This window comes from Pestalotiopsis fici (genome assembly GCF_000516985.1).
Source record: "Pestalotiopsis fici W106-1 unplaced genomic scaffold PFICI_Scf_1, whole genome shotgun sequence".
In the NCBI taxonomy this organism is placed as follows: domain Eukaryota; kingdom Fungi; phylum Ascomycota; class Sordariomycetes; order Amphisphaeriales; family Sporocadaceae; genus Pestalotiopsis; species Pestalotiopsis fici.
In genome coordinates, this window is record NW_006917091.1 from 6,936,344 (window position 1) to 6,962,514 (window position 26,171).

The 26,171-nt window shown below is 50.1% G+C and overlaps 3 protein-coding genes across 3 annotated transcripts; 2 read left to right on the forward strand and 1 right to left on the reverse strand.

The window, feature by feature from the left end:
• Nucleotides 1–8,953: 8,953 nt before the first annotated feature.
• On the forward strand, nucleotides 8,954–11,554 carry PFICI_02023 (uncharacterized protein; the record flags this gene model as incomplete). Its single annotated transcript, XM_007830604.1, has 1 exon — nucleotides 8,954–11,554. One exon carries the CDS (start codon nucleotides 8,954–8,956, stop codon nucleotides 11,552–11,554), a length of 2,601 nt encoding a protein of 866 aa, XP_007828795.1.
• An 8,320-nt stretch (nucleotides 11,555–19,874) lies between these two features.
• On the forward strand, nucleotides 19,875–21,748 carry PFICI_02024 (uncharacterized protein; the record flags this gene model as incomplete). Its single annotated transcript, XM_007830605.1, has 6 exons — nucleotides 19,875–20,093; nucleotides 20,412–20,461; nucleotides 20,515–20,604; nucleotides 20,660–20,889; nucleotides 20,945–21,363; nucleotides 21,425–21,748. The coding sequence occupies 6 exons, from the start codon at nucleotides 19,875–19,877 to the stop codon at nucleotides 21,746–21,748; spliced, it is 1,332 nt and encodes a 443-aa protein (XP_007828796.1).
• A 1,345-nt stretch (nucleotides 21,749–23,093) lies between these two features.
• Nucleotides 23,094–24,068, reverse strand: PFICI_02025 (uncharacterized protein; the record flags this gene model as incomplete). The annotated part of the gene is made up of 1 exon (XM_007830606.1): nucleotides 23,094–24,068. The coding sequence occupies one exon, from the start codon at nucleotides 24,066–24,068 to the stop codon at nucleotides 23,094–23,096; it is 975 nt and encodes a 324-aa protein (XP_007828797.1).
• Between the last annotated feature and the right edge of the window lie 2,103 nt (nucleotides 24,069–26,171).

Here is a 26,171-nt window from a genome sequence, read left to right on the forward strand (position 1 = left end):
ACGACACAAGATGAAAATCTTCAGCGATACTTGACCTTTACGAAGCATTTACGATAAAGCGTGTGTACAACTACGAATTTGGATGGACGGACACCAAAAAATGGGCGATCGTTTCTTGGGACTATTCTCTTCGGCTTTTGTTTTCAACCTTGTTTTTTTGTTTTTCTTTTGACTTTTTAGACCCCCTCCAAAATTCTTCTTGGGGATGATTATAACCCCTTTTTCACTTTGGAAAAACCCGGGTTTTCTTTCTTCATTTGGATATATATATCTATATATTTTCTGGGCATTGCTTGACTCTTCGGCGAAAGAGTAGAATCACCAGTGGACAAGGCATTTCCGGCGTGGAGACGGCGTATATACCCCCCTCATGACCACGTGTTTATAGGTCATGGCATTTTCCTTTGTTCTCTCTCGCCTGGACACTATTCAACCTTGTTGGTTTTATATAGCTACAATAAACATTCGCTCGTCATTCGGGAAAGACTTTTCAAACTTTTTACGCTCTCCTTTGCACATTTGAAAGAAAGAAACTTGGCCATTTTTTTTCCTTCTCTCTCTCGGATAATGATCAATTTCTGCCCCGAGGCCTTGGAACCACTAAAGTGAATGATCTGCACGACTACTATATTCGTCCACCTGTTTAAAAGGAAAAACTAGCCCTACGCATCATCATTTGTATCGACGGCGTATGCTAGTGCGTTCCCCAAGCGAGAGAGCGAAGCAAAACAAGAAACAGCGGCCGCGGGCCTTAGAGGCGCGCCAGTCCAAAGCCCGGAGGGTTCCAACACAATAAGAGGTTAGCAACTCTTTCGTGATTGGGTGACGACACGCAACTAAGCTCCAAACTACATCATTCATTCCAGGCTTCACAAGCGGCCGCTACCTAATTACCTCCTTTTTAATTACACCCGTCACGCCGTTTTTCTGCCTTTATTTAAGCTATTCGGACCAACTAAAACTACCTGACCCTTCATTCTAGCTCACCTGCCCTAAAAGAGCGTACCCGAACAAATTCCCTAAAGTGTTCCGGAAACAACCCCGGCCGCGGGCAATACTGCTGCTTGTTCCATGGTGATTTTTCTTGTCTTTTGCTATCCATCTCATCTCAAGTCGTCCGGAGTTTACCCATTTTCTTCTCTCTCATGTTTCCATAATGACGTTGGTTTTGGTCATGTGCAAGGTGGATTTTTTTTTTTTTTTTTTTTTCATTTGTACGAGCGGTTATCTCGATTATAGCGTTAATGAATGGGTTGCCATGCAGAACCTAGACGTCCATCACTGGCTGTCAAAAGACTTCTACCATTTAACTCTCATGTTGGGCCTGTCTAAGTCCTGGCCTCCATGGCCCTTTTCCTGCGGGCTCGTTAAACAAGCCAATTAGCAAACGATCTTGTTATCCCCCCTGGACCTGCGCCCGGACTTATACAACCTATAACAAGTCTTTTCCGGGGCATGCAGAGGCCGAAAACCCGACGAATCGCACTCTGTCTTTATGATGCATTATGTTACATTAACGCCTGCCCGCGGCAGGATCAGGAACACCAAGAGTGCCCTTAGAGAGACAAGAAGAGCGTGGGGGAAATAGAAAACAATTGGTGGGAAGACGGGGGGAAAGGAGAAGAGGGGGGACGTGGTTTGTTAGAAAAAAAAGAGAAAGCTACATCATTGTCGAATGACTGAATGGCATTCTTTCTTGTCTGTCTAGCCGCCGGGCCACGAGACCATTCATCGCTGCCGCGGTTCCCGGGGATGCGCCATCCGTTCTGTGTGGCGTTTTCTCTACAAACTGTCGTCATAATGCCCAAAAAGAACAAAAAAAAAGTATGCCCTTCCAAGCACACTCGTGCTCTTCAAGTCTTTTGACGTCGAAGTGAGGGTCTACAATGCCCACGGCTATTCCCACAGAGGGCTAGTTCAATAGGATCTGTTATTTCAAAACGTTTATTCTCTTTTTCCTCCTGCGAGGGCCTTCCCCCAAAGGCCATGGCGTGACTCCAGGTGCTATAGATAGATAGGGCACTAGATAGCGGGAGGAACAACAAAGCCTCGGGACCCAAAAAGGCCCAGCTGGATCAGCAAAGTACTACACAGAGATAGGCCAGATTTTATTCCCCCTCATCCTCTCATCGTGACTTGCATTGAAAACGGAAGCCTAGAGCAACGGACGGCTAGGGCAGAGAGGCAAGCAGGGGAGGGGGGGTTTCTGCAATGAGGAAGGAAGGATTTCTTGTGATCATCGCCCGTTTTCCAATTCGGACCAGGACGCCGATATGATATCTGGTTTGGGAATGGAGGAGGGGGGAAACATCCTCCAGTGGTTGACAAAGATAGCACACGAAGAGAAGAACCCAATGAAGCCAGCATCTTTTTACACTTGAAACAAGCAAAGCCACTGAGAAAAGAGGCTATTTTGCGTTGCTCTCTTTTTTTCTCCCCGTCGTCGACGGCACCGATGGTAAGCATATTGTTCTCTTTCTTCATTCGGTCCCGCAATCCTTACCCGCTCGGCGACCATTTTGATTCTTTTTTAGTCAACGGTGACGGGGTCGGCGAGCCATGTGGATTTGTTTCCGATTAAGAGGATTCAAGGCAAAGGCATGCATGCATAGATGAAATGATCGATGATGGCTGCAGGCGTGACAACGGGAAAAGAGGGGATATGGTTTGTGTCTTGTGTTTTGATCTTTCTTTCCTCTGTGTTGCACAGCCCATCTCCCTGCCAGCGCAGCCAAAAATAGAATACCAGCAGGCTGCAAGTATGTTCAGTATGGTGGTGGTTAGTCAAGGTATGGTAGGTTGAGTTAGGCAAGGTTGGGTTAGGTAGCGTGTGATGGGCTGTAGCCTGTCTGTCCCCCAGAGTCTCCGACAGAGTGGTCAGTGGCTCGGGGCGACTGGGGGGTGGGTGGGAGAGCGACAGAGCGCAAGTGTAGATCTTTCTTGGGAAAAAAAAGAAAAGCCAAGGGTGACCCAAGACACTTGACCCCATCCCACCCCCCTGGTTGATGGGAGGGGTTATTGCACATCACCAAGTGGTATCCCAAGGTCACATTGGGAATAGTATAGTAGTGAAGCCCTTTAATTGCGGGACCGGGAACCTTACCTTGACCTTGCGACTTGTGATGCTTGACCAACCCCCCTCCCTGTCTTCTTGCGCTAGAGAAAAAGGACCGGACCCGAGAGACTGACGCGACTGAAAGTGAACAACTCAATAGGGCTTAGTATACGACCCAAGCTCGGACTCTGGGTCTTTCAGGGTGGGAACTTCCTAACCAGGACTATAACCAAGAACCCTTGCTCGGTCTAACGTAGCTGGGGGGAAACTCGCTCTCAGTCTTTTCGTCTCTGTCTTGGGCCACGGCAGCGCACAAGGAAGCGGGCAGACATCCGTTGAGTTCATAAATGAGCAGGGTAAATCGCGGGAACGAGTGACCGATGATATCCTGGAATTCCACCAGATAGGCCAGTTCTATTCTTTGGTCGTCAGACGTTTCTTTTTGTCTTTTCTTTCATTACCCCTTCGTCGTCAAAGCGAACATTAGCTCGGTGAATATGAAGCAGCTTGCTCTCCGCCGCAATCTATCATACCCATCAACGACATGGTAGGCCATGTCTTGATAGGTATCCGTGTGTTGTTCTCGTCGGCCTCTCTTCTCTCTCTCTGTCTTTCTTTGGACCCTGTTACCGGTTGGGGACAAGGGGAGAAAATGATCACGAGGGGCAGGCGAAATTTTGACACAAAAAAATGAAGTCTCCAAAGGCCAAACGTTATGCGGAGACGAATTTGTTTTGAGAACTTGACCCAATAGGAGCATGCTCCGCTCAGGGTATGGGAACGGATTTTCCGTTCCGGCAGCCTTGATGGGCTGTTGGGGAGAGATTCGGAAGCCATGGCCATATATGACGGAGCACCACTAGGGCACACCCCATTCTGCGAACTAAGCGACAGCCAAGGACAGGCCAGGTCGTGCTGTCCTTCATTTCAGCAAAGACGTGTCGCTTTATCGCCAACCCTCCAAGTAGCGAGCTGGCGGCGAACGTGGTCAGGGAAGCGACCAAAGCAAAAAAAGATCATTCTCAGCATCAAATCACAGCAAAGATTACACATGATCATGTTCGACTTTGTGTCACTCTCGTCAACGACAAGTCGTGGAAAGCAATTAATCGGCTCTCGCTTACGGCCAGCGGCAGTTAGCTTCCGGTCACCACCACCCCGGGAGGATTCGACATCGGCGTCGGTGCCGAAGACACTAGTTGGTGTTGTTGTCGAAAGGTGCCGTACATCATTGTGCCGGCGGCATCTGCAAGTCAATTAATAGTCTCCGCGGACGGGCCACATATAACGCGTTACTTAATTTACTGGGCTAGGTTATTCACAGGTAGGTCGAAAGAAAAACCCAAGGGCCCGGCGATCCTGGTCTACTTGGAGAAATGATAGGCTGAGTCTGTGTCACGGTTACTGACGGTACCTACCCGTTGTCGTTTGATGACTACGAACACTCCCAGCCCACAGTGGAGCCTCTTTCAAAGGCCAGGACATTAAAGTATCCCGATACTTGGATGAGTACTTGCACACGCTGGCACAACATATGGAGTCGAAAACCCACATCATGGTGATCGCATCATAGGACCGGCGATTGATTAAAAACACCAACGCCGATATCAATCAACAATGTCTGCCTCCTGAATTTGGGGGCCAATGAACCACACGATTTTGTCACGCCGCTCCCTCCATGTGCAGGTACGAAAGCGACGCAATCAGCCCCTGACTATACGTCTTCCGATTGGCTTTGGCTAAACGATCTGCTAAGAGACTGGTTCAATCTGAGCTAATGCTCTATACAGCACTTCGTAAATACTGGGAGAAGATTACATTATCGCAATATTCGCGCCCTCAACCTCTTTGCTGAGAAGAGTGTCTCATTATAGTCGAATAAGCAGATGACACCGAAAAAGGGACTTGGACCCTACATGGAGTTGCGCAGTCGCCAAGGGAAGACCTATTCTGCCTATTCATGTGCATCACTGAGACCTTATCATTGGCTGGTAAGCACAGTCATGTCAGTTTCTCCTCGGGAACCCCAAATAGTCGAAATGGATGCCATGTCGTGACTGCTTCTCCGCCTCAATCTAGAAAAGGTCCCAAACTCGATACACACATCCAGGTGATAGATACCTTACGAAATGCACTTGGCTCAACGCCCCTGAGACCAATGTATGCATGCTGACTACTCCAAAAGGCGGAGGACAGGGATTTCGCGCTGCCTCGGTGGGCCGCTGATAGCTGCCCGTCGGTGCCGCCTTGGACAATGAATCTATTCTCCGATATTCGTCGTACGGGAGTCATACAGCTCCGCCATTCAACGGTTGCGGCGCCATGGGAGTAGCTCAGTGAGCACCAAGGGGCGATGCAATATATACTGTTATCAACTCAAAAAAGTCCGTGTGTGCGTCTTGTTCCAGCCGTACTGAAGCTGCTTCTTGCGATGCCAGCAGGCCTTTGGGCTCAGTGCCCTTCTCTGGCGAGTGCTGAACGCTGTCTTGCGCTTTCTGTTAACATTGCCAGATTTCATCACCGAAAAGGCGGAAGGCCGACACTTTTCCAAGTCAAACTCTGCCTTGCCGGCTGCCCATGCAAATGCAAATCATGTCATGCGTGCAGGACTCCAAATCTGGTGTAACAGACGGCCGTTCCAGGTAACTGGGTGCGGTAAGCAGGCCCCCAACTTGAAGAGCGCATGTCAGAAACAGCCATTGCCATGGATGCCGAATGGGCAAGATAGAAGAGTTGCCTATCAAACAGGTACAACCACACACCCCGACGCCCATTTTCTGACAATCTTGCACTTCAGAACAATGTCATGGTAAGCCATGTCAAGATAGCCAAAGCTGCCCATACAATCATCCCTGGCGAAAAGTATGGCGCCTGTCGTGTACTGTGCCGTGTCCTACAAACGTGCGGACTTTCCAGCCTCGGGCGCTCGCTGCTGAAGATTGAGGCGTCGCCGATCGCAGCAATTCAGCCGGGTGTCCCGACAATGACCAATCAATGGCCTCAAGTATTAGGTTTTACGCACCAGCCATGAACCAGCTGCTGCAATGACTGGGAGCTTGCGCAATTCCCTGTTAACACGCAAACCGATAAGAGTCGAGCCATACATAGCATACTTTATTAGCAAATCGTTTACAGTCCCTCTGTGTAGGAAACCCGACATGAGCCCACTACACTGCACGCAAAGTAAGCTACCTTAAGCAAATCTACAATGCAATGACGAAACAGTAGTACTGTGCTTACAGAGTACCGGCGACCTACATACGTTCGCTGCCATCTGATAACCCGGGCCGGTCAAGCAACGTTGGTGTGCGACTATCGACGGGTTCTCGAGTTCCCGGGTGGGTGGGGAAGAACTCAGTGTGCATGGCGTTCTTCTCTCAGCCATGGTCTACGAGCGAGGTAGGCAGTGTGGGAAGCACGACATGGACTAGCTATGGGATACTCAAGTAGCTGAAGGTATTGCTGAAGAGCGCTTCGCCAAAGATGCAAGTATCATCACTCTCGCCGGGCGCACACTTTGGACTGAACCTTTTTCTCAGCCTCGGTCTATGTGATGGCCTACAGCATACGATTCCAGTCAATGCCTGCCAGGCTTGCCACGAGGTCTACGACATGGAGGTGGGTTACACGGCTGATTTGTTCTCGATGCAGCAGAAGCAGCACTCGGTCTTCTGGAAGTCCAGCAAATCTGACGCCCCCAAGGACCTTGCTTGGCTTACTGAATAGTTGGAGCCAACCAGGGTTCTTTTGGAAAAGGACAGGCACGTAGGTAGAGAGTACGCAAGCAACGACTATGTGCACTGGTACACAACTGAAGACTGAAAAGACCCGCTACAACACACACACGCACACACGCGCACATACACCCCCTCTCTTTTCTCAGTCCAGCCAGTCAATCTCATTCTGCAATAGCTTAGGGCTGACTCCAGTGGCACGGGTCGATGTTCCCGCCCATCTGCTCATTGTCCAATTGAACGAGGCCATGACGTCCCGTCGGTATCCAATATTCTGCTACGATTGTGATGGCAGGCGAATGAGATGCTCGGAACGCACCCCGACGCCCCGACTGCGTATCTGCTCACCGTTTACCTCATGAATGATATTCAGTGAGTGGGCGAAGAATGTATGAAGCGGCCGCGTGTGGATCCTCAGCCCATTTGTGTGTAGCACGTCTTCATTGGCCTTTTGTTAGGGTGCGTTACATGGATGAGTGCACCACTTATATCGTACACACTTGTTACTTGTCCCTAGGGTGCCGATTGCGAGGTTCTGGTCAGTAGCTACCCCTCCCATTATTGACGGAGACTTTTTTTCTTCTCATGTTTGTCTCCCCTCAATCGCCTAGGTCTGCCCCGTACGTACGGTGGCCTTCAGGGCCAGTCGCCTAACAGGAACCCGCTGTCTGATTCGTCCCAGCACAAGACACCCGTCTAGTCTGCTCGCCCAACCGGTGGACTTGAAGCCGACTTGTGTCTCATTGGTCAGTACGCGAGGCCGCATACCTCTATTTGCTTATTTGAGCCAAGCTCGATGGTCTCTTCGAAATTGCTATGGATCTATCAGACCCCTCGTTCTGCTAGCTTCAACAGCCCGGAAATAGAAACAGGCAATAAGGGCAGAGTTTGATAAACCAGTAGAATACCGTGCAGAGCGGGGGGGAACTTCTTTCCACTACGATACGTACTCGTCCCTTCAAGCTTCCGAGTGGCAGGGGGAAACTTTGAATAACCTTTGGGTCTAGGGATCAACCATGGTGTTGAGCCGTTAGTGGGCAGATGCTTGAATTGCTAGCTACCTGGCACCTGGTGTTACCTGTGAGGGCCTTTCCTATCCCCCAAGTCGCACTCGGTTCAGGTCGAGGCCCGGGATACACGGGGAGCAGGGAAGAGCCCTGAAATGCCCCTTTTTTCTCGACGCACGCCAGTACATTGACTTCAAGTGTGGGGTTCTGGACAAGTACTGATAGTCTCACACCCATAGCTTATTCTTCTCCTTTGTGCCAGGGAAAAGGGCTTAGTCGGATCGCTTACCCAGTAGGCGCCATAGACGCGCGTGGAGAAAGAGCCTACCTAGCTTGGAAATCAGACGAATCGTGGCGTGGGCGTGGCATGGGCGTGGCATGGGCGCGGGCGTGGACGGCCCCGAGAGCGACAAGTCGCAACCGTTGTGAGCTTAAACTTGCCCACGTATGTCGCATCGACTCTTCTATTCTCTGTGCGTTCCTAGTCTATCTTGATGAGTCTTGACAACCTTACTGCTTTGCGGCACAGGCAGTAGGGGAGAAGAAAAAGGAAATTATGATGGCTGCACGTTTGATTCTATAGATAGCGAACTTCGTTAGACATTGCCAAAACCGTTTGTCTACCCTGGTTGCACTGACCCGCTCGTTCACCTGTCCCCTAACTCTGCTCATACAAGCGTGTGAGAAGTACCTTACTGCTCAACATTTGTTCCCTTCAATGCTGTCGCTGCAAGATGACCTAATTCACAACATTGAATCATCTGCCCGTTTGCCAGAAGTCCCCACCTGGGACCACCTGGCCCCACCCTCTTTGTTTTTGTTTTTGGCGGTGCATTTTCGGCCCCCAAACCCCAGCCAGCATCTCTGAGCCAAGCATCACGACCGAACCTATCGCCATTAGACGTCAAACAAGCTACATTAGCTTGCCTCGAGAAGGGGGGTCCGCCGCAGCAAAGACGAAAATAAATCCTGCAGCAGCACGTGGCAGTAGCTGACAGCCACCATCAGATGCAAACCTGTCCCATCGCGGCAGGATCATGGTGCCGCAAGACTAAGCTGGACTGTACAGGACCGGGCAGGGACAGGACAAGCAAGACCTGACCAGACTCTGACTGCATCAAAGCGGCGCGTCTCCCAAAGTACTGCCCATCGATATCATGGCGACCGACAACAGGTGGAACGCGGGCAGGCGACGCGTCTTTCAATCCGTCTTCCGGACCTCCATCTCACAGCCTACGCCCTACTCCACCCCCTCGGCGCGCTTCCCCGAGAAGGGCCAGCCGTTCGGTGGTCCGCCGGTTCGCGAGCCACGGAACTGGTCCGGGGCTCCATCACCGGACTTTACAGCCTCGTCATCCTCGCCAGAGAGTCGCATGGTATCAGACCAGACGCGTTATGACAGGTCCTGGCACGAGGTCACATCCCGTATCGCCCTCCCGGCCTCGGTCACCGTCGAGGACTCGTTTGGGCCGCCTCCCGACTCTCAAGATGCCCTAGACGAAGACTTTGATGAAGCTCTACGCAATGTCCTGGATCCAGCCTTTCGCCTGCCACATGCCACCTTCATAGAAGATATTCTGACCTGGCATACGCAGCAGGTCAGGCTGCATTTTGTGAACCACGTGCTGGCTCTCCTGACCGTCTGTGATGGCTACGCCGATCAGACTCAGGTGCTGTTGGGGAGCATGCGAACCCTCGAGGCTGCCAACAGGCTCTATCACTATGGCCTATCCGTCATCATTCGGCCATTGCCCCAGGACCAAGCAGACCGCTATCTCACAAAGTTTCGACGAGATCTACACGCCCTCGTGGCCAACTCCATGTCGGAACCGCTCACGGACGCGCTGAGGAATGTTCTCGGTCGGCTCATGGCTATTGTCCTGGGTGTTGATGTACAGGCATCCAAGACATCGTCAAATCAGGTTGACGATGCCAGGAACGAGATATTGCAGCTGGTGGAATCTCTGTCCAAGTTAGGTTTGACCGGAGAGAGGTTTCAAGTCCTCTTTGCCGAGCTTCTTGACAGGATCATGGAGGCATATATCATTCGAACCTATGCCGGCAAGTGGAAGTCTGATCGAGATATTGGTTCGACGACATCAGCAGACGGCCAAACTCAAAACCGGCCCTATTGCATCAGAGAGCTATCGAATTGGATCGAGAAGGATTTCGCCTGCCTCGCAGTGGAAGTCACCTTTCACTTGGGTGATGTGCAACTCGCATGGACCGAAATCGATTCGTGGAAGAGCATGGCAATTGCGCGGTTGGCAAATTTAAGAATTAGCGAGTTATTCGACATGGTCATCAATTGGCCACATAGCGAGGGCGGTATCAATGATTTGCGTTACACTGTCACTACATCGGTGCGACGTCTTCGACTAACTGATGTATTCTCTTCTGACTTGGAGAAGCGGCTCCTACACCCGGGTCGGTCGACACTGGACATTCTTCGCACATATATATCCATGATCAAGGCATTTCAAAAGCTCGATCACTCCAGAGTGCTTCTCGATCGCGTCGCGTCTCGACTTCAGCTATATCTTTGTACACGTGAGGATACAGTTCGAATCATTGTCACAAGCTTGTTGACGAGCCCCAAAGATGCCAATGACGAGGCACGCAAGACGAAATTGGTCGAACTCGTGGAGTTGATGCAGGATCCAGACCAAAGTCGTCTGGATCGCCATCAGGACGAGTGGGACGATCTCTCCTGGGTGCCTGCGCCTGTGGACGCAGGCTCAAATTATAGAGGACGAAAATCAGAAGACGTGATCGGAACTCTCATTGGCGCAGTAGGAACACCCGACGTCTTTATCAAGGAATTCCAAGCCATTGTTGCGGAACAGCTGCTCTCGGAACGCGATGGATTCGAACAGGAAGCGGCTGTCCTGGCTCTGCTGAAGAAGCGTTTTGGAGAGTCCGCTTTGCAGGCTTGCGATGTCATGCTCAAGGATATTCAAGATTCTAAGAGACTGAATAACGTAATATACCGTGGCGCTATGAACAATACGGAAAAGGCCAAGCTGGAATGGACTACCCGCACAAAGATTCTTTCGAGGCTTTTCTGGCCCGACATGGGAGAGGAACGTTTCGTCGTACCCAAGAGCGTGGCTGTGATGCAGCAGGCCTATGAGGATCGCTTCGAGCATCTGAAGCCGTCGAGGAAGCTGAAATGGCTGAACCACCTTGGCCAGGCTACGGTTGAGCTGGAATTCCAAGACCGCACCATATCAGAAGATGTTCGTACCTACGAAGCGGCTATTATCGATGCTTTTGGCGAGCCTTCCAAGTGGGCATTTGAGGATCTATGGCTTCACCTTCAGATGGACGAAGACCTCTTAACTGCAGGTCTACAGTTCTGGGTGGATAAGAAAGTTCTGCGGAAGCTTCCCGGAGATGAGTACGTGGTAATTGAGCGCCTCGAAGATGCAGAGCAGCACATGGCATCTGTAGCACAACAGTCGGGCGCGAACACGGCAGCCTCGGCCGATGGCAGCGCAACCAGCCCGCGCAAGGCCAAATCCGGTATGAGCGAAAAGGAAAAAGCACAACGGCAAGTCTACTGGCAGTTTATTGTAGGCATGCTTACCAACTCCATGTCCCAAATGCCGCTCGGCCAAATCTCCATGATGATGAAGATGTTGATTGCCGACGGGTTCCCGTGGAGTAACGAGGAGCTCCAGGAGTTCCTTGGTGACAAGGTGGCTGACGGGGAGCTGGAGCTCACTGGCGGCAAGTACAAGTTGGTGAAGAAGTAGGTTGATGCATTCCCGGTGGGATGCCGCTGTCCTCCAGAGTTGACGAGGACTGGCTTGTGTCTATGGCATAGGACTGTCATGTGATACAATCATGGGGACAAGAGCCTAGTGCGTGGCCGATACAGCATGCAGTAAGCCCAGATGGGAGGGTTACTAGAGTATACATTGCCATGAACGATCCGTCCACTGCTGAAGAGTACGGTCATTGTCGGATTGAGCATAAAGTATAGTAGATACAACATAGTAGATACGAAGGAAGATACCCCTAGGCTGATGAAGAAATGCCATTCACCCATCCATGTTGCCAGATTCTCAACGTGCTACCATCGACCTTGTTGCCAAATTTTGCTACTCTATACCAATAGGTTATGTAGCAATATTTTCTAAGCCGTCTGGTAAATGGCGTGTTGGATGATTACCGTGCTTTGTTCAAGGCATGCAACAAATGATGTGGTTGTTCTGGGGAGCGCAAGCCAATGTATGTTTTCGACTCTGGATCGAAGCAGCAAGCGGATGACGGAGTCGCTTTTAATCCTACTCAGACACGGCATAATTCTTTGGATGATGTATTGATTGCTGAATCTACGGGACTGAAGCTTTCTCATCACTGATATGTATTCCACGTGCACCACATGTCCATGCTTGTATATGCCAGATCGATAACATCAATTCGTTGGTAAGTCCTTACCTTTGAAATGTGTATATTTATTAGCTCCCCAGCTGCCGTCGTCAAGAGTTCCGGTATAGGGGAATAAGTTCATGATTTCGTCACAGAAGCGATGAGTTGATCTCGGCCCGAGGACGTGGCTGAATCCAAGGACGAGGCACGAAAGTTACCCATAGAGCGCGAAGTCGACCGAGGCGCAGACTCGCCCATGACAAGACGCATTGATGGAGTGTTGTCAAGTCCCAGTTGGATCTCGGGATAGATGGCCATCACCCGATGGAATACTCCCTTTCCTTGGCCAGCGATATTCGAAAGCAGTTGGTTCGTGCGAACAACATGCAGTCGTCTCCTGTATTGTCTCTACTCGGTATCCGCTGGGCCTCTGCTTAAAGAAAAAAAAGAAAGATCGACGCATTCCAACAATTTCCTCTTGGTCTCCCGTGCTTCTCCCGGTGGTCTGGTGAGAGAGGGTTGCGGCGGCTTTGCGCAGGCGAGTGTTGCTGAACAGAGATGGCCGCGTATAAGGAAAAAAAAAAAGTGCACCATTGGATGTTGCTGCCGAATCCCGGCGAGGAGCTGCTCAAATCATTTCAAGGCAGCTGGGTATTGCCTGATTTGCGCGCGGCTGGTAACCAGCTTTGACAAAAAAGCCCAAGCTGGAGAGTAGCCACAAGTGGTTGCACGCGAGCCAGCAAAATTGCATCAGATGTCAAAAAAACGGGCGCTGAAAATAATACAGTGGCCGGGCACCACTCCCTTGTTCAAGGCACCAGACAGGCCGTCAAGCTCCCAAGCTCTGGCGGGGCTTTTTTCCGCGGTGACAATGGCCCTTTTCACACCGCATTGTCAGCTGATTCGTGTCTGTGCAGGGAAGATCGCTTTTTTCCATGCTGCGTGAATTCTTAAGGCGCAAAAGGTGCCACTTTGGCCATGGTTGCGAAATGATGAATCAGCGCTGATCTCATAGTCACAGAGCCCCCCAGCCGAGGTGTGCAGCGTACGTAGTGTAGATAGATAGCCCCAAGGTTAGATCGATAACAGTCTTGTGAACGCCCTGCCTGTCTTGGCCTGGCCTGCACTTCTTTTGTATCCTTTTCTTCACATAGCAGGGTTCTTACTACACAAGCATTGGGGCGGGCACTTACTGGGTTTTGCAGTAATGCGGCATTTTTGACAATATGGGAAAGCTTGACCCGTCTCGAAATTGATTGGCAAATTGACTGCACAATACCACAGCAGAAGTAATGAGTAGCGCCGTCGGCGCAATGATGGAAGGATGTGCTTTGCTGCTTTGCTTCATATGAATGACATGGGCGTCGGAAAAGAGTAGTGGTGCATCGAAACTTTGGGCCTAACGTCGCCATGTGGAAGAGACGATACTACATTAGTGGTAGGTAGGAAGCGTGCCGGCCTATCATACCGTCCAGATTTATTTCAGAGAGTCGGACGCCATGGCTGCTTAGATGCAGAGTTGGAAAGCAGTTGCCAGGCTCAAGTGCTCATAGGCGTGGACAAACATTGGCTCTGCTTTCCTGGCCGCCCGTCGCTGAATGAGACGATGAATGTGAGCGATAGAGAATAGCTCAATTCAAAATCATCTCGATCGGCCCGACAGTAAGGACAGCCAGCGCCAATTGAGTGACCTGCCTATATAATTGCTTATATCGACACAACGTGCCAGTCCACATGGGCAACAAGGTTGAGATCGGAATGTGAATGTAGAGCATCTGTAGAGGTTAAGTTTCGAAAAGCGGAGCGGAGCGCCGTAGAGAGGGGCATTGATTCCCATCGCTAAAACCCCTCTTTTTGGCTTTCTTTGTACATACTGCATCCGTCCGTAGAGGCCATGATACTGCCTACCGTCTTGGTAGATGTAATGTAGGTAGGCATCAGGTTTCACGTTCCTACTGCCGCCCCAGCCGACGTCTCGAAAGAAGCCCCAAAAGGTGCATACCTACGTTAGACAAGTTGCTCTACTCCCGAGTTCATACATTTACGAGAAATCTTGTTGACAGGAGTCTCCCCCAAGGTTCTGCTCCATCAAAAAGGTTTGCTTGGGTCATTTTCCTCTCTTTTATGTTGAGACCAACATGGACCATAGGAGGCTCCCCACCAATCACCAGCCGCGATATGGAGCTCATCCTTCCCGGAATGACAGGCAAGACTAATATAGCAGTCGACGAATGGGTCCTTGCACAAACTGTTCATACTTGCTCATACGGCTTACCAAGGCCTGGTGAATAGCCGTGATCCCTTGTCTAATTGTTGCAAGGCATGTATGTAGCTTCCCTGGGCGCAGAGATCCTCGGCATTGTGCCTTGTCGTTGATGGATGGTGCGCAATGCCTGCTGTGCTATGATGCTCGAGTGGGACTGTGCCGACGTCAAAGCAAGTCCATCAAGGTTCGTTCCAGAAGTCAGGCCATGGAGGCCATTTGAGAGCGCAAACGCAGGAATGGTGACGGTCGAAAATGCTATTCCGACTGCTAATGCAGCGCTTTTGGCGCCACGTATAAGCAGATAGTTGCTTAGCCAGGGTGAGCTAGGAGAGCTTTCGATTGATGGATCCCGGACTTCTCAATAGTGACACCCAATCAGGAGCGATTTGTGTCAACTGAGAATGGAGAGGCGCGAGAACAAGATCTGCGACTTGCAGAAACGACAGTGGATTCGGGATCAACTGTTTCTTCCGTATTGACCAGGTTGGTGCCAGCGACAAGTAGAGAGTCATCAGCGTCGAATATCTGAGCAGAGAACTTGCTATAGAGGTCTGGTCTGAATTGGACGAGCATACTTTAATGGTCATGCATCTCGCCCAAGACGATCAGAATTACCATGGGAAAGCCAAAGTCTGAATGATTCGCTTCGGCCCAGCCATTGCTGACGCTGGAAGGGGGGAATCCCGTTGAAGGTGGTGGTGTTGACCATGTTCATGCTCGATCCAGAAATGCAACAATTTGCTACGCAGGCTCCTTGATCGCTTATTGGGTAAGTTTCCGGGTGCGAGCATTGGGAATGCCTATAAGGGTATGTCGCTGTACGCCTAGGCTTTGGTGGGTTTGGGAGCTCGAGCCCTATTGAACAGGTCTGAAACCATTCATGAAAGTTTCCGTTTGATTGGAAGTGAGGTGACGCCCGCCTCCCGGTGCTTTGAGGAATCCTGGGCGCCGGGCGCCGGGCGACACGATCTCCACCAGCTGTAACTCGTCTCGGAGTGACTAGGTTCAGTAGGTGAAGCAGATGGTGGTTCATACGCATGCTTTTCTCGCTCTACTGCGCTTTGGATCCTCTCTATGAGGTGCTCTCAGCGGTGTTGCAACCACAGGCCAGGGCTACACCGATCCGGCAAGGAAGTAGAACCTAATACAGCAACACACCTCACTTGTACGTCAAGCCAAGTAATTTCTTTCGTATTCAATCTGTCGCACACACAATAATAGTTCTCGCTCTGAAATCGAAACGAAAAGAAGAAAAAGAAAATATGAAGAAGCAGAAAAGAAAGAAGTGGACACACGACCTAATGCGCGGCGAGGGACAAACATACATACCTTATATAGTTGCTGCTTACCATATAAATTTGGGGCGTACCACTAATAAGCTCTGAAGCAGGACGGATGGCCCAGTGCCCGCACTATTTTCACTTCTCTGCTAATCTCAGGTGAGATCTGCCAAAGAAATGCTGCGAGATGGTATTGAGATGGTGAGCAAAGACGAGGAAGACGGCTATATAGGTCAATGCGGGATAAATGAATCACAGGGGAATCCAATCATCTTTGGGTCCTATAATAAGCGTGTTCCTCTCTTGAGATTCAGCAGAAAATTTACCTTGTGTAAAGTAGATAGCTCGCCAGCGAGTGAGTGAATGGAAAGCTGAGCTCCCGAGATAAGAGGCGGGGCATGTTCCGGTTGTTCTTAAACACGGCTTGTTCCAGCGTACACAAGGGTTGGTGCAATACATTACTTACGGGTGGAAAGTGCGTGCGAAGGCTTGGAGGGCTGGGAAGATATTTGATCCATCACATGACCTTCCAAGACAAGGTCCCATGGGTCAGGTACCCTGGGTTTGGATCCCAGAAGAAGGACGATACTAGAGCGGGCGACTTGGAAGGCCATTCATCTTCTTTCTAGCCTCTCCGTGCCCTGGCTGGCTGGCTGGCTGTCCGTGGAAGACGGGCGTACTTGGTAGACAGGCAGGCGGGAACGGGGGCACTGACTGGGTAACATGCGAGGGGGTGAAGCTGGGAACAGGAAATCTTCAATGCCTGTTCCTGTCCGCCTTGACATGTCGACACGATGTGAGGGGTCCAATCCGACGCATTCAAAACAGGCACTGCACTGGCTGTAGATACAGCGCAAGCTGAGGAACACTGCATTGTGGAGGAAGAAAATGAAATGAGTTATGTGTCGAAGGTCCAAATTGGTGATCCAGGCCAGCCTGCAGCACATGTTCCCAGGCTCTGGCCGACTAGAGAGGGCGGCATAATTTTTCTGGGTCCACGTTGGCAATCGAGGGACTGTTTACTGCTTGTTGCTGGTCAGCTCCGGCTCCGCTCGATGCGAGCGCTATTAGTTGGTAGGTGGTATTTATGTATGGGAAGGAGAGAAGATTCGTGAGTCCGTTGGTTGATTGATTGATTCATCTGTCCAAGCTGCAGCCGGTGGCCTGGAGGTTAAGAGGCAGGTACCTTGATGCATGTATGTATGTGTATATATGTATGTATGTACGCTCGTAGTCTGTACTTACCTTAGGCAGTTCATGTTGCCTACAGCTGCAGCTAGCTGCTGCATTTACCTACAAAGGCAGGCTAGCGACTGCTAGGTAACCTTTGGCAAACAGCACAAAAAAGACACTGAAGGATTCATTCAATGTCCACTGGCACTCTTGGAACTCGTCAAGTTACTATACATGATTGGATGGCAAGCACAAGATAGGTAGTATACATAACTTTGTAGTATGCATGTGGTAGACACAAGCATATAATTTTTTTCTTCCGTCGGCCCTCTTTTCCATTCTGGCTCACTTTATCCCTCGATTGCGTACGACGAACGAGAAACACGCAAGTTGGCAGGCCTTGGTCTTCTCCCTTGATCTCGTGGTCCCTGTCCCCTTCCCATTCCCCTGTGCTGTGCTTGCCCGTGTGTGCAATTCTTAGCGGGCCACCCTTTGTCGTCTTGGCCCGTCGCTGCTCGTTCGCTGTCTCTCTCTGTGTGCCCCATTATGCGCCCAGCCATTAAAATGATGATACTTGGTTTGCCTGGTAGTTGGCGCGAGCGTCTGGCTGGGCTTATCTTACTTCTTTTTGGGGAGTCTTTGCCCTTTTCCCCTGCCATCTTCCTCCGTACTTTCACGTAAGCCCGTGCCAACGTGCACACTTTTATGATTGCCCTTCCGCAATAGCGCCTTCCAAACCCGCGACTAACTACCCATCGGGCTTGCCTCTCCTGTGAGATCATACGTCCACTCTCGGCTGGTCGCGCCGCCTGGTCGGACCGCCTAGTTGCTACTGGCCTTTTCTTCTTTCTTCAACCGTGGCCCATACTTGCATGCACACATCTTGGGACGGATGGATTGTTCAGGGCGTCGAGAGAAGAGGGAGGAGGAGGGGAGGGGAAAAAAAAAAAAAAAAGCCCCCTTGGCCCCAAGGCAGGTCTCAAGCCAGGCATTCCCGCTCTTGCTGCGGATAGGCACTCTGAACTGAGACTTGCTGCCACGTACCTAGTAGGACTGGACTCATTCATCCCCAATCCTTGCACGTACGTCTAAATCTATCAATGTATGTAAGTAGGCCGGCCCATCAAGCTAACGACTTAGGTTACCGTAAGATGTATGTATGTCTACCGTAAGAGAAGGCAGAAGAGATGTGCGGATGTGCGCATCCTTGTACATTTATTACGCTGCGAGCTCTACTCAACATGACCTAGTCTCCAGTATTATTGTCGTTGTACATACGCACATACATCTTGCTGGCCCTTTATTCACTCTCTCCTCTCCGCTGTCTGTCCGTCCGTCCGCCAGTCTACCTTGCCTAGAAACTACCCAGGTAGGCAATGGGTGAGTGAGGAGGGAGGCTCATACGTAAATAGGTCGGCTCGAATTAGGATCATTCCCACATTACATACATGCTACATGCCTGACAACTGACCTACATGAATTTCAATTGCTGCTCTGCGCCCGATCACTCACTTATCACTCAATTAGTCGCTTGCCTAAGACTAAGAGAACCCGCCAACGTCTCGTGATTCCTGTCCACACACACACACTCTCACTCTCACTTGCAGCCGAGGGAGACTTGAAGCTTGAGACCTTTTTTCTTTCTCGATTCCTTGTCTCTCCTCTTTTGTACTCTGGGCGCTCTTTCCCTCTACTTTCCCTCTTTTCTTTCCTTCCTCCTTCCCACCCTCCAATCCTCAGTGCCCAAACGTTTCTGTGATCCGTCGTCCTTTTTTCTTTCCTACTCCCAACCGACCTGTTGCTGTTGTTGCTGCTGCTGCTGCTGTTGCTGACGTCTAGAACGTCTTTTTTTTTTTCTCCTTGTCTCCTCTTCCTCGTCGCATCTACAACCTGCGGCTGCAGCCTGTTCTGTGTCTCCCTCGTACTACTGCGTAAAGCCGGCCGTCGTCCTAGACTACATACATACCTATCTGCCCTAGCTGATTCAAGCTGTACAATCAATACTTCCGTACGATCCCGCTTGCAAAAGTGCTGGAATAGCGATACAGTAGCATCCGTACTCAGCAAACAAGTACTACTTCACACAGCGGCCGAATCTACAGCCCAAAAGAAAAAAAAAATATCTACTCTTCATTCCTTTATTGACTTTTTATTTTCTTCCGCTCGGTCCGATGAGCATTTCTCTCCCCAGAGATTGTCGAGTCCCGCTTGACTCACGAAAGTGCACCCGTGACAGTCATTTGCCCACCCACATGATAAGCTGAGGAGGGGGGCCCTTGGGAGATTCGATTTACCCCACGTATGCAGCTGCCGCTGTCGCCGAATATAACTTGCGACTACTAAACCAACCCCCGATCCTCCGTTATTGCCCGCGATAGTCTCTTTGCAACAGCGGAATACAAGTTATTCGGTTACGGAGACGGCAGAAAAGGCTTTGTGGTGATCGGTTGTCCAAAGCGCAGATACAAGGCACGAATACTAGAGGTTCCATTGGATTTGGTGTCCTTCGACTGCTGCCGCCCAGCTCCCATGAATAATTGACGGCCTGCTGCCAAAAAGAGAGAAAAAAAAAAGTTAGTCGACGAAACCTAGGATTCTCTACAAGTGCTATAGTCTACGAGCTGGGATATACAACCACCAGGCAGGTTTGAAGCCGAGGTCTTGAGCCTCCTGCCTGTCAATCCAGACGGGGTGTTTCTGTGTAGAGGTCGAGGGCGACAGCCTCTAGTCCGGGCAGTTGCTCTCGACGAGAAACCATGGATCCCTCCGCAAGAAATTTTGTGATGCAAGGGCAGGATACAAGCTCTAATCGATTTGCTGCATCACCTCCTACTGCGCCCGTTGACCAGCAACATTCACCATGTCCGGCGTTGCGAGCACACAACCAACTTCCCAGCCTACACTCACAGATCAGTGGCTGGAGTGGTCCATATTACGACCCAGTCCATAACAGCCACTCCTGGTGGCCTCAGCACGGTCATCATGATGCCTGGCAGCACCACCACCACCATCACCCCGCGACTTATGTACCTCCCGGCTCACACCATCATTTTACACATCCATCATCCTCATTTACAGCTCCCCCAGGTCTTGTACCGCCTTCAGGGCCTTCTCAAATGCATGATCACCCGATTCCTCAATTTGACCTTGGGTATGGAGGCTACTTTAATAGCCGCAGCCACCATCATCAGCATACTCACAGTCACCCGCACACTCACATGAGCACCCGCTCACAGACAAATTTCACGCCGCGGCCACCGCCAATACCGAGCCTCGACAACAGAATGGATGCATTTGGAAGCCATCCGGCTAATTCAGAGCTTGCATGGGGGGCTAATCGATTACCTACCCTGGCGCACTTGTAGGTAACAAATATGCTAAAAACGTTGTTGAGTTCTAACTTGTTTTCAGATCTCCAACTCTCCCGGGGTACATGACTCCTAGGGAATCTTTGCCTTCAAGGGAGCCTGCGACCGCTAGGGAAGCCGCGGGATTTAGGGAATCTACAGCATCCACAAGGGCGGATTCCTCCAGCGAAAGACCGCCGACGGCATTGGAGAGGCACATGTGTATGTAATGTAATGATGGCTCAACGAGGCACAAAAGCTAATTTTATCCACAGGGCCGAATCTACCGGTAACTACAAATCAATCACCAACTACAAATCAGACGACGAGTACGGTTTCAATGCCGCCCATGCCGCAAAGCACAGGTAGACTTTTTTTTGGCGCTCGTTCGACAAGTCAAGCATTTGAAGCCGCAAATAGCCTAGGAGATTCGCCTAGTGATGACGATTCTGAATCTACTGACACGGCCATGATCACATCCGATGTTCTCGATGATATATCCGCAGTCGCTGGGCCGCGGGCCAGAATCAGAGCTGCTCAGATGATGAGAAGAGCGGGAGTACCACAATGCGGGCGAAAGGTAGCGTCCAAGAAAGCGATTGCATCACTAATAAGTGTGGTGCCAGAAGATCTTCCGGAAGAAGAAAGATGTAAGTCATGTCGTACTGCTTCCTAATGGTGACGTTCTTCTGACCAGTTGTTAAGCTTGCATTATTTGTTATAATGATTACGGAGTGGAGACTCCAGAAGGGATTATTGAATCGCCTCTGCGCTTGCCTAAATGTCAGCATGTATTTGGCGATCATTGTATTAAGAAATGGCTTGCCGAATCAGACAGCTGCCCGTATTGCAGAGACAAGTTGCCTTCCGAACCTCCGACCCTGCACCATCGCCAAGAAGCTGTTTTCCATTTGATGCGCCAGCATGCGTCGCGCCATGGAGAGTCGACAGATGCTGGAGGTATACGAACTCTCGGCGCACACGCATATCAACACCAGGATCGCCGTTCGCCTCCCATTGATAATGGAGAACCCCGTCGAAGACCTCGTTGGCGCAATCGCCCAAGTGCATCAAGTGGTCGATCAAATGCACCACTAAACCCCGTGACAGGTTGGGCCCTTCATGTATGTTCCTGTCATTTTTCTTTTTGTCGTCGTCCACCTCCGTTAACTTGAAATAATCCAGTATGACACGGATCCGACCAGATTCGGCCCATCCAGTCATGGCCAGAGACATCCAATGGGCCCTCTAGGTTCGCCAATGACGCCCCGTCTACCAGAGGGACGAAACAATCAAGAGAACAACAATCCACGCTTTCCGGGGGTGCATTCGTTCCAGTCGAATGAGCCTGGAGCCAGGTTACCTTTTCCTAATCCATTGGGAGCGACTGAGATGGAGACAGCAATGGGCCCGAGTTGGGCATCTCCGCGATCCGGATTTCTCCCGTACGCTGTTCGGAATGGCCCAGACAATACTGTTCACCAGAACGGAGACAACTTGCCTCGATAATTGCACGGCTTGGCGCAAACCTGGTTCTCATTTTTCTTTTCCAAACCTATAGACTTTGCATTTGGACTCTTTACTGAGAAGCTTGCGGAATAATGAGGCGTCTTTTCCGCAAAGTTTGGCAATCTTGTTTGCTGCATTCAAGGGGACTTTTCCCCCTTAGGGCATTGAGGGCGTTTTAAGTGAGGTTATAATCACTGCTTCAAATCACATCCACCGCACATCAGGAAACTCGGCATGAATTTGAAGGGAGGGTGTATTTGGCGTTGTGACATTTTACTCGTTTGTGCGCAGCATGCACGCATACTCAGAACCTCCTCTCATTGCAGAGCATTTCTATCTCTTCCCAATTATGGCCATCATCAAGCTTTGAGCCATGATAGACGTCAGCTCAGCCATCTATAGCGTTGATTTCTAGTTTCCGCCAATAGCTGCTAATAAATAAATGATATCAGCCATGTTTCGAGCTCATGCGGCATTGTGCATCATCATCAATCATGCTTAGTAAATCTCAGGAGGTACTCGAGTGGAGGAACTCGGGCTTCCTCATGAGCTGAGTTCGCGCTTGACTTGTGGCTGGTTCCAGAGAATCATCATATCCTACAGATGTAGTTTGAGGTCGGCACATGACAAGGCCCAAGAGAATGGATATATGTTTCATTGATGTAGATGGAGCCTGGAAGAGCCATTGTGGCGTTACTTATACACCGGGTAAGGGCGATTCGAGACTTGATTTCAATGTTTGTCTGCAAAGAGGTTTGATATTCCTTGCATTATAATGTTACTCCTGCCCTGCTCTGTGAGGCTTGTTGCAGCTCCGAATATCGGCTCGGATCAGATCCTCCCGGCCCCGGCCCCGGCCCCGGCCTCGGGCGGTGGGAACTGAGACTGAGCACCGTTATTGTCGGTGGCACTGCCGGACATGGATCCACTTATCGGCGCGTCCGGCAAGTGGAAATGTCCGCACCAAGATTCAATTGTAGGGAGACTCCATCTACGCTTTTTTCTCTGCCATAGATTCCGATACCTTTTGTTGTAACTGCTTGTGACTTCTTTGAGTCCCTTTGAAACAACTTGATTGTTTTATTGGTTGACTCGAGCTTCTTCATGGTGTGAGGTGGCTGACTAGGTTTGTGAGCTTGACTGTAGGTGACTAGCAAGAGTAAGAGGTGGTGGCTCCAGACTGTAGATTACAGGCCGAAGCAGCTGGGGTGTATTGACTCAAAGAAGCGTAAGCAACTGGGTGGGTGCCTCGGAGTTGATGTTGGGATGGGAATAGACAATCTGGGGAGCGGGGAGCCAAAGGTCAGATTTGCAGCAGACGCAGGTGACAGCTCCAGGCAATCTTTCAATCGATTGATGTTGGCAATTCGATATTAACCATCCAAAATGGCTGATGCGGCAGTTGCGGATGGTTCCCTTGACTGGAAGCGTTGACAAATAAAGTTTGTTCTCCTGGCCGAAGAGGTTCTGCGTCTCCAGAGCAATGTGACGTCGTGGCGCATCCGCGCTGAACATGCGATCTGGCCTTTGCCTTCTTCTCTGCGGCGCTCTCTTCCGTGTCAAACTTGTTGGGAATCATGTTGGCCAGCTTATCAATGACAGTGGAACGATTGTTGTCAACATCGGTGAAATGTGAAGGTGCATCGTTGAGTCGGTCTCGCCATGTAACCAGTTTTGCGCCCCATCCTTCATGAATGTGACCGAAACAATGCAGTCGTGGCCGCGTTCTAGCGACTGCTCCGAACAAATGAGGACATCCTGCTCTGGTCCTCGAGTCTGTATAATCCAGCACTCCCAGAGGAGGCCCGTGACTAATAACGATATCGGTTCCTTCTGAGATGACAAAGTCGTGTCCGCTTTCCGGGTCATATTTGAATCCCCATCCTCCTTTGCCTGGTGTAACCGGTGTGGCGTAAACTCTCAACCTCGAACCATTAGCCAGGGTGAACTGATAGTTGCCTTCGTCGAGAAAAACGATACCGGCATCTTTCGCGTCGTCGATCAGTTTCCTTGCCTCTCCAAAATCTCCGAATTCCCGTTTGACCAAGTCGTCGTCCAAATGCTCGGGGGCCTCCGACAGCCTTTCCATGAAAGTCGGTGTATCCAGAGTGAAGTCGTGATTGCCCGCGACGACCAATTTGAGCGGCGCGTCCAGCCGCCGAAGAAGGTCCAGCGTGGTGCGGAATTCTGCAATCTTGGATTCTTCAGTGAGGTCACCGCAGTGTATGGCGACATCTGCGTACTGCGGTGGAACATCGAATTCTTCTCCGTGAGTGTCGGAAAGAATGAGAACGCTTGTCTTGACTGTGCTGGTCGCCATGGTGAATGCGCTCAATTGAATTCATATGACGAAACAAGGGACTTCTTGTGCTCGGAAGCAGTCGGAAGAGATTTATGACTTTGTACTGCTGACAGAATACTGAGAATCCTTCAATCATGTCTGGAGAGAATCGAGGTGATCGAAGCTGTTGTAATCTGTGGAAGAAGGAGAAATGAACGAAGATGGGAAAGAATAAAACAAAAGACGGATTCTTTTGGGAAGAGCATTCGCCTTTCCTACTTATTAGACTCGAGGCTAAATACTTTGCTACCCTGACAACCATAAGGTTGTCAGAATCCTTAATGCTGAGGAAAAGTTAGTTGATGGAGGCCTTGATGAGTCACTTTATCTTTTCTGAGGCTTAAAAACTATGGGAAGGTATAAGCGCCTTCAAGAAACATCATCTTTGCCGATGACCAAACACAACTAGACGACCTCCCTGTTTGCAAATGCGTTCCGAAATAGTCACAAAGCCCTTGTGTCTGTTGAAATTGCAGTAGGAAGACGGAAGCAAGTCAATGACCTGCGTGTAGTAGATTAGATAGTCAATAAGGGTTAAAGGGAAGGGAAAGGGGGAAAGGAGAGGGAGGAAAAAAAAAAAAAAAGGCAACCTGGCTGGGAGATGTACAGGTGTGTAGTTAGACAGGATCGCCATAACTTGCTAAGGAACAGGAGGTCAAAAACAAGGGCATTTGTGGCGCTCAACATTGAATGATTTGAATGCTCCTCTCATGATAGAAAAGATAACCACATGTCACAGCTATCTACTGTTGTGGCAAGGTAAAGCGAAACTTGTCCAGACTTCTGATTAATCACATAATTCAAGCTAGTCCCCTGGTCAGTTATTTAATTTTCCTAGTATCAATATCTGAGAAGGACTGACTAAGCTTTTCATTCAATCCTTTGGATTTGGGCTTGCACCTCAGCCTACTACCGTCCTGATGGCTTGGTACCCTTCTGTCGGTACCTGACGAGATCAGATAACCTTGTCGACCTTCCACGTGTGGCTTGGTTTGTCGATTGTGGCTAGTGTTCAGGTTTGGCGGTGCAGACCAATCTACCGGCCTGCTTTCTCAATTGTCCTCTGGGCCACACACCGGAACTGAACAAACAGACCTTCATAACGTATGCTGGTCTACCTAGCCATCAGTGAATCGACTCAAGAGGGTGTCATGGTAGCCGGACAAAGCATCGCGTGCCCACGCCTCGTCGAGTATGCTCGTTCAAATCCGCATTGATCAGTTGTCAGCCTCAAGAACGTGGTATATGAAGAAATGCTCTATCATGTATAGCAAGAGCTTTGTAATCCGTCTGTATGTATTTTACGTTCTTTATTCTATAGGTACCTAGTTTTCGTTTTTGCTCAAGCATCGTGATAATTATTGTATTGTATCGCATTAAGTAGTAGCTATTTTCTTTCCAAGAATGTTTTTCTTTGTGTTTATTGATTTTTTCCCCTAGTTTTCTTTTCCCTTTTTTCTTTCTTTTTTTCCTTTTCCCTTTCTCGCTCTGTTCGATGCATAATTTACGAGAACATTGGGACCTCCTTGCGAGGCGACTGAGAAACCGGTCGGCGACGATTGGCTTGATAACGACTGATTTCGGTGAACCAATTCGACTGATCAATCTGCTTATGGATCATTTACCTCGATAAATTTTTCAATCTAATGCTGCTTCTGCTGTAGATGGTAGGTATTGGCTCGATGAGACAGTGTCATGATGGGACAACACCATGTCTCGCCTCCTCACGCCAGGTGCGATATTTTTATCCAATGCATTTCTACAGGCCAACGGGTGCTTTAAATCCAGTTTTAGGCTCATGTTATTGAATTGATGAAAACACTGCCACCGTCCACAGCATTCGACAAAAGTTTGCGCGGCCGATGGAAAAGACTCGCATCTAGCCCGTCTTGCCTGCATCGCAAGCGACGTCGCACAAGCCACGGAAACAAGAAAATGCCACCTACTAGACGAGGAAGACACAATCATACGAAAGAATCTGCAGTATGCTGAAGTCAGCAGCATGCCCCCAAAAGGCTGGGCTCTGGAACTTTCGTTTGGGGGGGGGGGGGGGGGGGGGGTAGGGGGTAGGTGGGTGTTGTT